At 36.1% G+C, this 12305-nt stretch overlaps 1 protein-coding gene across 1 annotated transcript; it reads left to right on the top strand.

Moving 5' to 3' along the window:
- Positions 1 to 262: 262 nt before the first annotated feature.
- LOC110800106 (bifunctional purple acid phosphatase 26) lies at positions 263 to 9324 on the top strand. The gene is made up of 10 exons (XM_022005398.2): positions 263 to 560; positions 2655 to 2878; positions 4465 to 4665; positions 4785 to 4896; positions 5421 to 5647; positions 6231 to 6369; positions 7344 to 7564; positions 7950 to 8071; positions 8201 to 8362; positions 8969 to 9324. The coding sequence occupies exons 2-10, from the start codon at positions 2687 to 2689 to the stop codon at positions 9027 to 9029; spliced, it is 1437 nt and encodes a 478-aa protein (XP_021861090.1). The 5' UTR covers positions 263 to 560; positions 2655 to 2686; the 3' UTR covers positions 9030 to 9324.
- The last annotated feature ends 2981 nt before the right edge of the window (positions 9325 to 12305 follow it).

Here is a 12305-nt window from a genome sequence, read left to right as displayed (position 1 = left end):
ATTCTGGACTAGGGTTATCTGTTTTGGGCCTATTTTATGGGGTTTTTTCGCATCGGTATAGAGAGTACTATATAAACTTTCTAGGTCATAACCTAGTCATATTCTGTAATATGTACTCCTCAAGATCAATAAAATTTTCCGCCCCTCGGCCCGTGGACGTAGCTAACACATTGTTAGTGAACCACGTTAAATCTCTGCGTTCTTTAAGTTTTTCTTTGCATCCGTTATAACATGTCTCTTATGCCGTATTAGCTTACAACGAGCTCATGCCATATCGAGTCAATATCACGCCAGACTCGGACAGCCTGCATATTACCGGCCAGCTCTAATAGGAATATACTCTGTGATCCAAACTCCCCTTAAAACAGACGACAAATAGAAGATTTGTTTGTTACCTTAAAGCATCTGCCAATCTAGGCATGGGGGTTTCTGATAATTCACGCATATCCCAATTCCATTATTAAAGTTTCAATTAAATCTGAATCATCTCCTATTTATCCACCATTTCCCCCCCTAAACACCTCATTTTCTCTCTCCTCCCAATCTGCTGATGCTTCAAGGTATTTCCTCGATCCTCCCAATCTCATTTATCCATCATTTCCCTCAATTTAGTGAATACCCTTTTGTTGGATTATCAATTTGGCGATCAACATTGCATATTTTGTTTTTGTTTTTGTGATTGTAGATTTAAGCATTAACTATTAATCAAGTCAATGAATGAAATTTAAATGCAGCAGGGGTTTCTTTTTTATCAATTTGACCAATTTATTGTCGAGTTAAGTATAACTGTATAAGTATTTGAATTTTATGGTGGGATATTTGGACAATTTAGAATTTCTGTGTATTTATTTTGATACAGGGTGTTTTCGCCTTTTCGAGTTAGCTGGATGAAACTGATAAGTTAGTTGAAATCTATAGCTTTAAGGTGAAAATGTAGCTGAAATTTGCAAAGGCTTTAGTAGTATTTTATACTTTCTACATTCCATAAATACGGCACCATCTTTTGTGTTTCATACCCAGTAGTAATGTGAGATTTTGTTAGATTCGTATTGACATATATTTTCTAAATATCCACTTTTTATAATGTTAAGTTATACATAATTCGAGATATTTAGAGTTAAAGTATGGGTTGGAAAGCATAAAGTCAACTATGATGCAATATTTAAGTAACGGATGAATTACCTATATTTGGTAAGTTTTCTTTGAAAGTTAAATGCAGTTTAGGGGATTTCTTTTGATCAATTTGACCAACTTATTGTCGAGTTAAGTACTTCGTATAAGTATTTGAATATCTCTGGTGGATTGTAAATGAAAATGATCACTAGAATTGGGTCATTTGGAAAATTTGGAATTTCTGTGTATTTATTTTGATATAGGGTGTTTTCACTTTTTGGAGTTAACTGGATGAAATTGATAAGTTAGCTGAAACCGATAGCTTTAAGGTGAAATGTTAGCTGAAAATTGAAAATACTTTAGCAATATTTTATACCTATATTTGGTAAGTTCATTTTGAAAGTTAAATGCAGTTTAGGGGATTTCTTTTGATCAATTTGACCAAATCGTTGTCGAGTTAAGTATAAGTATTTGAATTTCTGGTGGGTTTGTAAATGAAAATGACAACTAGAACTGAGACATTTGGATTTCTATGTATTTATTTTGATATAGGGTTTTTTTTTGCCTTTTCCAGTTAACTGGATGAAATTGATAAGTTAGCTGAAACCAATAGCTTTAAGGCGAAAATTGAACAAAATTTAGCAATATTTTATACTTGTATTTGGTAAGTCTTCTTTGAAATGATAGGTTAGTTGATAATGTAGAGAGGAAAACTGAAATTTAATCGAAAAGTTGGATAGAAGCTACTTGATCCTGAAAAGCTTTGTTCTTTAGCTGAAATGACAAGTTAAATCAATGATGAAAACTGAAAAGCTAGCTTACAAAACATATATAAAATAAGATAGCTTCAGTGTTTTCCATACTGAGTTGAAAATGATTGGCTGTGATGATTACGGAGTTGAGAACGGAAAATGGGTTTGGTGGAAGGTATATGAAGTGCTTGCTGAACACACCTTTACTTGATCTAGTATGCCAAAAAGGGGTGGGAGTGGCCGAGCGGGGGTAGCAAACTAGCAATACAGCATGTTTTGTGAATGTATATATATCAAATTTGGTGGCCAAGTTTGGTGCTACTTTAGTTTATTTATTTTAGGTTTTAAGACATTATACCTCCTGCATTTCCCAAGTTCTTTAAATGTTATTATGATTACTGTGCCGAAATTAATGAAGAAATATCTGTTGCTATTAAGATGGAAAGAAGCACCAAGCAAGAAAATCTTGAAATTGGCTGAGTAATATGGTTTTTGAATTATGTTGTGGTAAATTGACTTATGGATTGGTGCCAATGAAATTCCACCCTTTTTCCCCGTTTTTATGTTGACACAAGGGCTTTTCATTTCTTCTGGAATGTTGTTCTCTGAATATATAGTAAGGGTGAGCCTTGTGTGACTTTCTGTAAGTTATGTTCACTGCTGTTACTGGGCTACTATTTGAAAGCATCTCAGCTCTCTGATTTTTGTCCCTAGAAAACTGCATGATGCTATAATAGCCGTTATTATTTAGTCTCAAAACTGTACTAAGCCGTCTCATATATGCAACAGTCTTTGTAAGCATCAGCTGATTGTCAGTACAAATGATGAGGATGGAGAGGATTTTGTCATGGACGACTCAGCTTCTTTTTGTATCTCTGGTCTTCGTGAGTTACGTTCGCAAGGGGGATGCTGGGTTAACAAGTCCTTTTGTTCGGTCAGAGTGGCCAGCAATTGATATACCTCTTGGTAGTAAGGAATTTGTTGTTCCAGAGGGTCATAATGCACCGGAACAAGTGAGCACCTACTGAGTTCTGACTCTAATAATAGAGGAATTCAACTTCATTCACTAATTTCTCATCATGTGCCTGGGTTAATTCCCTCCATTTACATGATTGAACAATGATTTTTATGGACGATTTATATATACAAATTCAAACAGATATATAATGTCCTGTGATTTTCTTCTTGTCTTATCTTGTTTTGGTGGCAGTCTGTGTTCAATTTGAGATTGTTATTCCCAAAACCAATGTTTTTGCATCTCAAGTGTAGTGCGCTATCTTTCCCAGTTATGCCTTGGGCATGAATATATTAGTATGTGCTATCTCTAACTTACTATACGCTCCTGTAATATCTGAGGGGGAGGACTTGGAATAGGTTTAAGTCAACCTTAGAAGCTCTTTTGATGATGTGCTTTAGATATGGGAAGCGGGGAAATTATCCATTAGTATTCAGTGTTAAAGACCTGTCAGGCAAATGAGAAATCACAGGAAGACAGAATAGTACAGAGGAAGTTACGATCATGTTATTCAGTTCAACTGTCATGCAGAAACAGAAGCCCCATCCACGTAGTTCCCTGGTAAAATAAGTTAATGGAGCATTCATCCCTTAAAATGGTTGTCATGCCCCTTATTTTATTTGGTGATAATCAGGGATAAATTTTGTTATAGGGCTGTTTTACTTTATTAATGGTGCATCACAGTTTCTTTAGTTTTGTTCCTCGGCTTAAGATGGTCCATGATGCATTAGAACTTTGGAAGGCTTAGATTTTGGTCAAGTCAAGAGAATGATTGGGATCACTTAAGGTTGGAAGGAGTTGCAGAAAAACTAAGCTTTTTTATGAGATATATGTTAGGAATATATGCGTGGAGAGAAGCACAATCAAGGAGACATAAGGTTGGTGCTTGAGCTTGCTTGTAGGTGAGGAGGATGTGTTGTTGAAGCCTCGCCAAAACCCGCGGGTGCGGGGTCCTGTCCACGCCCTCTCAGAATGTCCTCTGCAATTCCTGCACCCTGTCAGCGGGTGCGGATTTCTGCGGACTGCACTTTTCCGTTTTTCTCTCTCCTTGGTTCACTTAATGACGTGGTCCAATTTTGACCTTTGATTGATTTGTAACCCTTAGACTAGGGTATACATGCTCATTGCATCGTATGAGCACATATTTCACACATTCAAACGCTAGGGTTCTTGAGAGAGTTTAGAGAGGGCATTGAATTCTAAGCAATTGATGCTCTTGTAATCTTCATTCATCATCAATACTACTCCATAGTGTATAGGTTGGGTTTTTTCCCGGTTCTCGGGTTTTCCTCGGTAACCTCGTCTCCTTACTCATTTCAATTTCTTCATTATTGTTTCTTAAATTTGTTCTTGTTTGTTAAACTTGATTGCAAATTAGATTGTCACACTAAATCATTTCACTATAAGTCTATAACACATTTGAAGTTTGGGCTTGTGTTAAAGGATATATATAAACATAATCATAATATCGTTGAAGATAATGTTATGTTGCCTGAAGTCGAACTTTAGCGTTCAGAAAATGAATCATTGCCGAGCTCTAAACTCTAGAAGTGTTAATTACTCTTTTGGGTTGTGGTGTGGCAGGTACGAATAACACAAGGCGACTATGATGGAAAAGCTGTTATAATCTCATGGGTAACACCTGATGAGCCGGGATCTAGCAAAGTGGAATATGGAACATCGGAGGATAAATATGATTTTTCTGCAGAGGGGAAATTTGCAAACTACAGCTTTTACAAGTACAATTCTGGCTATATTCATCACTGTCTTGTTGATGGTCTTGAGGTAAGAGTTGTTTGTGGCTAGATACATTTGGTTTTAGTAGCTTCATTAGCTTACACCTTTTCTTTCCACTTATGTCCTTTTCTTCCCTTCCTTTGTCTTATCGCTTTTATGAAATACAGTACGATAAGAAGTACCATTACAAGATTGGAAGTGGTGTATCATCTCGCAAATTTTGGTTTCAGACTCCTCCTAAGATTCATCCAGATTCCTCATACAAATTTGGAATAATTGGTCAGTTGTTTCTTTTCTTATGCAAGACTTACTTTTTTCTTTTATTTTTACGGATTTTCTGTTTGGCTGGTTGCTTTTCTATGTAGCTTCTAGCTACACTTTTACAGATGTGAGCAGTAAGTTGAGTGACATCTGGTATTCAGGAAACTTTCTACCTCAAGTACTACTTTGATAGAAATATATTCTTATACAGGGTATAGTTTACAAATGCCTGAACAAAATTTTCCTTCATACCCAAACCTTCACTTACCCACGCAATGCTGTTGCCACTTGCCAATGCCAGACAGAAATCAGGATCCCGACTTGAATATGAACATTCTTCTTATTTTTCTTACTTTTTCGTTTTATGTGAACAATACATAGTACTGTTCTGAATGTGAGTATGTTTTTTATTGTGACACCTGATTTCTATCAATGACTTCATGTTTACTTTCCTATCCTGTCCCCTTTTTTTGGCTAAAGAGAATGATATATACGACTGGGTACTTATAGTAGGATTTTATGTTCTTTTTGGTTTGTTTCAGGTGACTTGGGCCAGACATACAACTCTCTCTCTACACTTGAGCATTACCTTCAGAGTGAGGCCCAAACTGTCTTATTTGTCGGGGATCTTTCTTACGCTGACAGATATCATCACAATGACATTGGAATTCGATGGGATACGTGGGGTCGTTTTGTTGAAAGGATTGCTGCATACCAGCCTTGGATTTGGTCAGCTGGAAATCATGAGATAGAATACATGCCTGAGTTGGTAACTTTGGATTTTCTTCTTTTGTTTGATCAATTTGATGTTTTTGTTCTGTATATTACAAATTTAGCTCAATGTTCTTGGGGGAGGGGGGTGGCTAATTTTCAGAAGATTCTTTGATAAACTGGCTTTCATTGCTTATCCAGCTGGTCTTTTGGAGTACCATCCAACTTTTTTTGGTAACTTTTGTGGATAATTGGTCCTTTCAGTAGGATACCGTCATGTGCTTTTATTTGATGACATTCTTAATTAGGAGGGATGTAGAAGTTTTGCGTTGTTTAGCCCTTCTTGTAGAGTTGTGGGTCCCTTTAGAATATTAATCAGCTTTTTTCTTCGACCTTTCTCGCGTATGAAAAACCAAACCCTCATGCAACTAAAAGCATAGTGTTTAACATTAGATATTCTTGCAGCTGTTTTCTACCATACATATAGCTTAAGCTTAAGGCAAGTAATCATATACTTGATATTTTGATAATGTATATTGATACAATGACATGTGAACCATCTCTCTATCAAATACATGAATTAGTATTATTTTTGCTGTCTTTTTTATTGTTGTTCATTTGTTGTACGCTTCTGTGTTCAGGGAGAAGTTGTGCCTTTTAAATCATACCTCCAGAGATACACGACTCCTTATGCAGCCTGTCAAAGCAGTAGTCCTCTTTGGTATGCTATCAGGCGGGCATCTGCGCATGTTATTGTGCTCTCCACCTATTCTCCCTTTGGTAAGCTTGCTGACTCTCTTCATTATTCTCATTGGGGTTAAAGGTCCGCTTGCCATGCCATGTAATTAGGCTAACTGTCAGGCATTCTATAATGCTTCTACAGTCTACCCTCCAGCCAAAGCAGCTGACAAGCTTTGGCTGCCTCCAATCTGTAATATGCACAGAGCTAGTAGAAGTGGCCCTGAAATTAGCCTTTAAGAACTCATTCAAAGGTTAATCCTGGAATTTCCCAATAACTATAGGGACCATAATCATTAATGGTCCATGCTCAAGATTGCTTGTTCTGTCAAAAAGTCAAAACCCCTTCGACACTGGTGTAGAGAATCTCGGAAAAACAATTTAGTAAAATTAGTGAAGTCTCTAGGCTCCACAGTTTATAAAACCACGTCCAATCCATATCATCCAATGACTGACAGCGTCATGTAAAATTCAGGATTGCTTGAAGAGAACTCAATTCAAGGTAATAAGTACTAATACCTCACACTGCCAGACCTTTGAGGGTGGATTGAATATGTGGATACGTATTGTACAGAGCCTATTTTGGCCGTCCAATGGGCATATCAAGCTCATTTTTTGCCCATTCTGGACAGTGATTGAAAAACTAAGCAGCTTCCTTGGGTCTCTGAGGCTTGTATAGATCAATTGTTACCTTAGTTTGATCCTTAAGGTCATGTTGGCAATTCTAGGTTAGTGGGTTTGCGCTATAGGTCAGTGGCTTCAAGGCTTGCAGGTCAATTGAGCTATTAGGTATCTATCATCAGATTTTCAATAATTTGTCAGAAATGTTTGCAATTTCCTGAAATGGATAGTTCAAAAAGTCCATGTTGGTGGAAATCTATTTTTCTACATCAACCCCAGTACTAGCGGCTTGCCATGCACTCTCTTGAGAAGTCCATGAACTTATATGTTTCTTTGTTGTTCATTAAGTTAAGTTAATTTTTCCACATAATTGATGGTATATAATTTCTGAACAGTGAAATACACACCGCAATGGAAATGGCTTAGAGAAGAACTGAAGAGGGTCGACAGGGAAAAGACTCCATGGTTAATTGTTTTGATGCATGTCCCAATTTACAACAGCAATGAAGCACATTTTATGGAGGGTGAAAGTATGCGATCTGTTTTTGAGGAATGGTTTGTTCATTACAAGGTTGATGTAATCTTCGCGGGCCATGTTCATGCATATGAGAGATCGGTAGGTTAATTAGTCTACTTTGACTTTTATGTAGCAAAACATAAACCTATTTGACTAATCATTTAGATGAAATTGATAAAGGAACACAGGTTCAAACTTATGCGTTGGGTTTCTTGGAAAATCTTTCAATCCAGTAGCTTTACAAATCTTTTTGTATAGAATTTGTCTGCTAAAGAACTAAACAATGATGGTCAAGAATCTAAGTGAATCACAATGTGGTTTACTGCTCGGTTTTGCACTTATGCTAGCTAGCATGATATGATTTGATGGTCTTGTTTTTAAATTAGACTCGTGTGGCTTCATTCACTTAATGGGTAGAGGAACTTATGATTGGCCGGATGAGTTTCTCAACTAAAACTCCTTATTTTCTCTTTTCTTTTGCAAGTATCGAATCTCAAACATACACTACAATGTATCTACTGGGGAGCGCTATCCTGTCCCGGACAAAGCAGCTCCAGTTTATATCACCGTTGGAGATGGTGGAAATCAAGAAGGTCTTGCTGGAAGGTGATAGCCGTGATACTATACTTATTAAGTAAATTGTAAATGGATAAGAAGTTATCATTGCACTCTTACTTCTTTAATGAGATGTTCTGAAACAGGTTTTTGAATCGTTCATATCTTTTTGTCATGCAGGTTCAGAGATCCACAACCTGATTATTCTGCATTTAGAGAATCTAGTTATGGGCATTCAACATTGGAAATTAAGAACAGAACACATGCCATTTACCACTGGAATCGAAATGATGATGGGAAGAAAGTGCCTACTGACTCCACAATTCTACTGAATCAGTACTGGTTAGTTCACTATTTGACTCTGTTAGAAGATAACGTTAAGTTACTACATTAGGAATCTCCACGTATCCTGGTGAATATTTTGACCCCAACTAGATATACCATGAACTCATGAGTCATGATGGGGGATTAGTATTAACTGTATTAGTACTACGAAGTAGTCGACTACCATGATACCTAGCATAATGTTAGCCGCCTGGCCTGCCTTATAACAATCACCGGAATATTTGAAACTGCCTGTAGTCTATTATATGGTATAGGAAGGTTTTCAAAACTGGGACTATTGTTACAACTTTTTCACTAATCACCACTACTAAATTCATCTTTTATCAATAATTCTTTCCCCTTTGTGGGTCTTTGAATACTATTGTTGTCTGTCTAAAGTAAGAAAGATCGCACACTTCTTTTATCAAAAACTGGTTTGAACCTTCGAAACTGGTGGCTTAAGTCTGCATGAGCACGCCAATCACCCTGTATGTGATCGGCATATGTGTGCTATATTTCAAAGATGACACTGAGAACTTGAAGTATCTAAAGCAGCATTTGTATTGTTCGTCTTTTATTTTCTGGTATACATTCTTGAGAAAATCTATCGTTATTGTGATACAGGGCAAGCAATAAACGCAGACGGAAGCTGGTGAAGCCATCTTTTGGGACTGCTGCTTTCTGATATTAATGTTAAGGGGTGAAATCTTGTAATATTAATGTCTTTGATTTGAGTGAGAAATGACTTTTTCTAAGCATCAGTTATGGTCTCCATTGTCTTTGCTGTAACTTTATGTTGCCTTCTTCTATTCCCTTCTCCTAAGTTGGAGATCAACAACACCAAAGCAAAAGTGTAAATAATATGCTTCAGATCTACACCCTGTTTAATGTTATGGGTTGAAGTCTTGCAAGAACCATATTGCTAAGTTTTTAAATGAGTGCACTTCATATGAATGAAAGCTAGAAAAGTTGAAAGAGGAGACTGACAAGTGGCAGATAAACTTGTTTAGGAACGATTTTTAATTTTAACTAGTCTCCTGGCCCGTGCAAAGCATGGGTTGTGCATAGGTTAAAAATAGCAGTCCGTATGATACTAAATGTTTAGATCAAAATAGATCCACGTGTGGTGTATAATCATTCTAAGTAGTTTAACAATTGTAACTGATCTAAAACAACTATGACATTGTGCAATTTTATAATTTATACACCCGAGTATTTGACAAATGGAACATTAGTCTAAATACACCAAATTTGGATAAAATGAGAAATACTTCATGCTTATTAGCAAAGTGTGAAGCTTCCTGATTAGTATCCTGTGTGTAAAATAGCACTTAGATCAGTGTCTCAGTCCACTTGGGCATCTGGCTGCATCATTGAAATTTGTTAGATAGCTATTATGTGACTAAATAAAAACTAACAACCTATTAATATTCGTGGTAGCTTCATGAATTAACTGGCTTGAGAAAAAAAGAAAAAAAAAAGATAGAAGCAAAAATGAGTAAATTTACCTTCTTCTATCTCGAACAATCCTCTTTTCAAATAATGGGATTATAGACTCCATCTGGACTCTATTCAATCCCCCTCTTATCCCTCCTCTCAACACTAACCACCGTTCTTCCAACCATCTCCCCACCCATCATGGTGAGGCGGTTTCCTCCTCCCCCAGGAGCCTTCAAACTTAACTTCGATGGTTCATGCAAAGGAAATTCAGCAGCAGCAGGAATAATTATTCGAGATTTGTATGGGCAAATTAGAAGTGCGACAACTTTTAACCTGGGCTAAACTCAAGTCTTTATGGAAGAGGCTTTGGCACTTCACAAAGGAATCCAAGAAACTATCATACTCAACATAAACAACATTCAAATCGAAGGAGACAACCTTCTTGTTATCAACTCGGTTAAAAGTGTTTGGAATCTCATGTTGAATTTTTCCTCAGTCCACAGCAACCACATTTACAGAGAAGCAAACAGAGCTGCAGACTGGATTACTAACGTCGGCCACCTGGTTCATGATTGTATGTATATTTAGAATAGTAATAGTCAGGCTCAAATAAGATTGTAGCTGATGATTACTTAGGTGTAACCCTCGAGCGTAGGGGCTCCTAAGTGTTCTTTTTTTTTCTTACCTTGTAAAAAAAAATCTCGGACAATCCTCCTGATCCTCTCAACATTATTTAATCTTTTGGTAAATAAATAGCTAAAATCCTGAATTTGTGTCCTGTTCTAAGAATTAAGCTTCAAATTAGACAAAACTCACAATACAAGCAGGATCATTTGGCATTACCCTATCATTAAAAATCTAAGCACAATAGAATTCAAATTCAACAATAATTTGCAAAAAAAAAAAATATATTAATGAATCCGAAAAGTTGAAGAGCGTAATTAGATACAAAGTCACGAGAATGGGACCATCAATCATAGAGAATTAAATTATAGTAGATCGCTATTAAAAACCAATCACAAACACGGAAGAAAGTAAAATCTAGGAAATCCAAGAAATATAAACCCAAATAATAATAATAAACAACAAATATTCGAACCTCCCTCGAGTCGTCGACATAACCACGACTGACGCTTTTTCAAGAGCTTGTCATATCACGCAGGCCACCTGACGCTTTTAGCAATTACCCCCACACATTTTTGTATTCCATTGCACTTTTATTTTAGATACAACTAAATATGGGATATAAGGTATTGTCTAAACGGAGTAACTGAGAGGCTAAAACAAAGCCACAGTTTTGCTGTAAAATGAACCGAGAGCATCAAATTGGCGAGAGTGCACAATATGTTATATGAAAATAAAAGTTTATACAAAATGATTTTCTCAACAATTTAATTAATGGCTCCAATTAAATTGTCTGAAACTGTCAAATTAAATCGGAAAGATGAAGGTGAGAATTAAATTGATTAAATTGGTCGATTGAAGGAGACAATGAATTTGAATCAAGTAATAAATTGGTTAATAATAAATGTTAAATGGGTTGAAAGAGAAGAGGAAGAGTCATAAGAGAACTCAAGCAGTCTAGGTAATTATCATATTGAAGGGTGAAAAGGAAGCCTAGAAGGATAAACCTTTAAGGAGAAGCGGCGAAAGAGAGAAAATAGGAAAGGACAACAAGTGGAGGATGACACGTGCATTAATAAGGAAAGAGATACGAAGTTAACAGTTTTAGTTTTTAAATACTAGTTATAGATAATAACTAGCTTTTGAGCCCGTTAAAAGGGAAATTGTATACTGGTTATTTAGTCATCTTTTAAAGCGCTAATTTTATTGAGGGTTTGTGATTTTAGTGGGAATACATGATTTGTATGGAGGTGGAAGTTGAAAGTTGAAAAAATGTATAAGTTAAATGGTGAATTAATATTGAGTGTTAAATAGGGAGATGGAGTGAAAGAGGTGTTGAAGCTGTAAAATACTTCGTATAACAAACAACAAAAGTAAAATTAAAAAAAAAAAATTGGATGAAAGATGGGGTTACATGTGTCATTTAATCTTCTAGAGTTTTCCTTTTATAATACTGTAACACCCTAATAATTTCTTGCCTTTATAAAACTATTTTTCAACTTAAAATAAATGAATTATCAAAGTATTACCGTGATAACGGCTAAGGCCAGTACCAGAATTACGCAGCGGAATTAACTAATTTTCAAAACAATAAATAATACTACAAGTTGAAACCATAATGGCCCACCAAAATACTTTAAATCAAAATTCATTAACTAACTTGAAATCATTCTAGTCTAGACTAAATAAAATAAATAGAGTTTTAAACATTGCTAGTAAATAAACTCTCTCATTCAACCCCTTGAAATATTACTTGGCCTGCAAGTCACCTCCAAAAACTTGTTAATTAATAATCTACTCCCCAACAATGCAAGTGCAAAGGATGGATCATCATAAGGGTCATTAAGCCAAAGGTCATGACCAAAACACAAAGCACGTAATCAGCAAAAGCTGAGTA

The sequence above is a fragment of the Spinacia oleracea genome, chromosome 2 (assembly GCF_020520425.1).
Source record: "Spinacia oleracea cultivar Varoflay chromosome 2, BTI_SOV_V1, whole genome shotgun sequence".
NCBI classification, from domain to species: domain Eukaryota; kingdom Viridiplantae; phylum Streptophyta; class Magnoliopsida; order Caryophyllales; family Amaranthaceae; genus Spinacia; species Spinacia oleracea.
The sequence above is the reverse complement of the archived record's forward strand: the minus strand, read 5'-3'. Positions and strand labels throughout refer to the sequence as shown.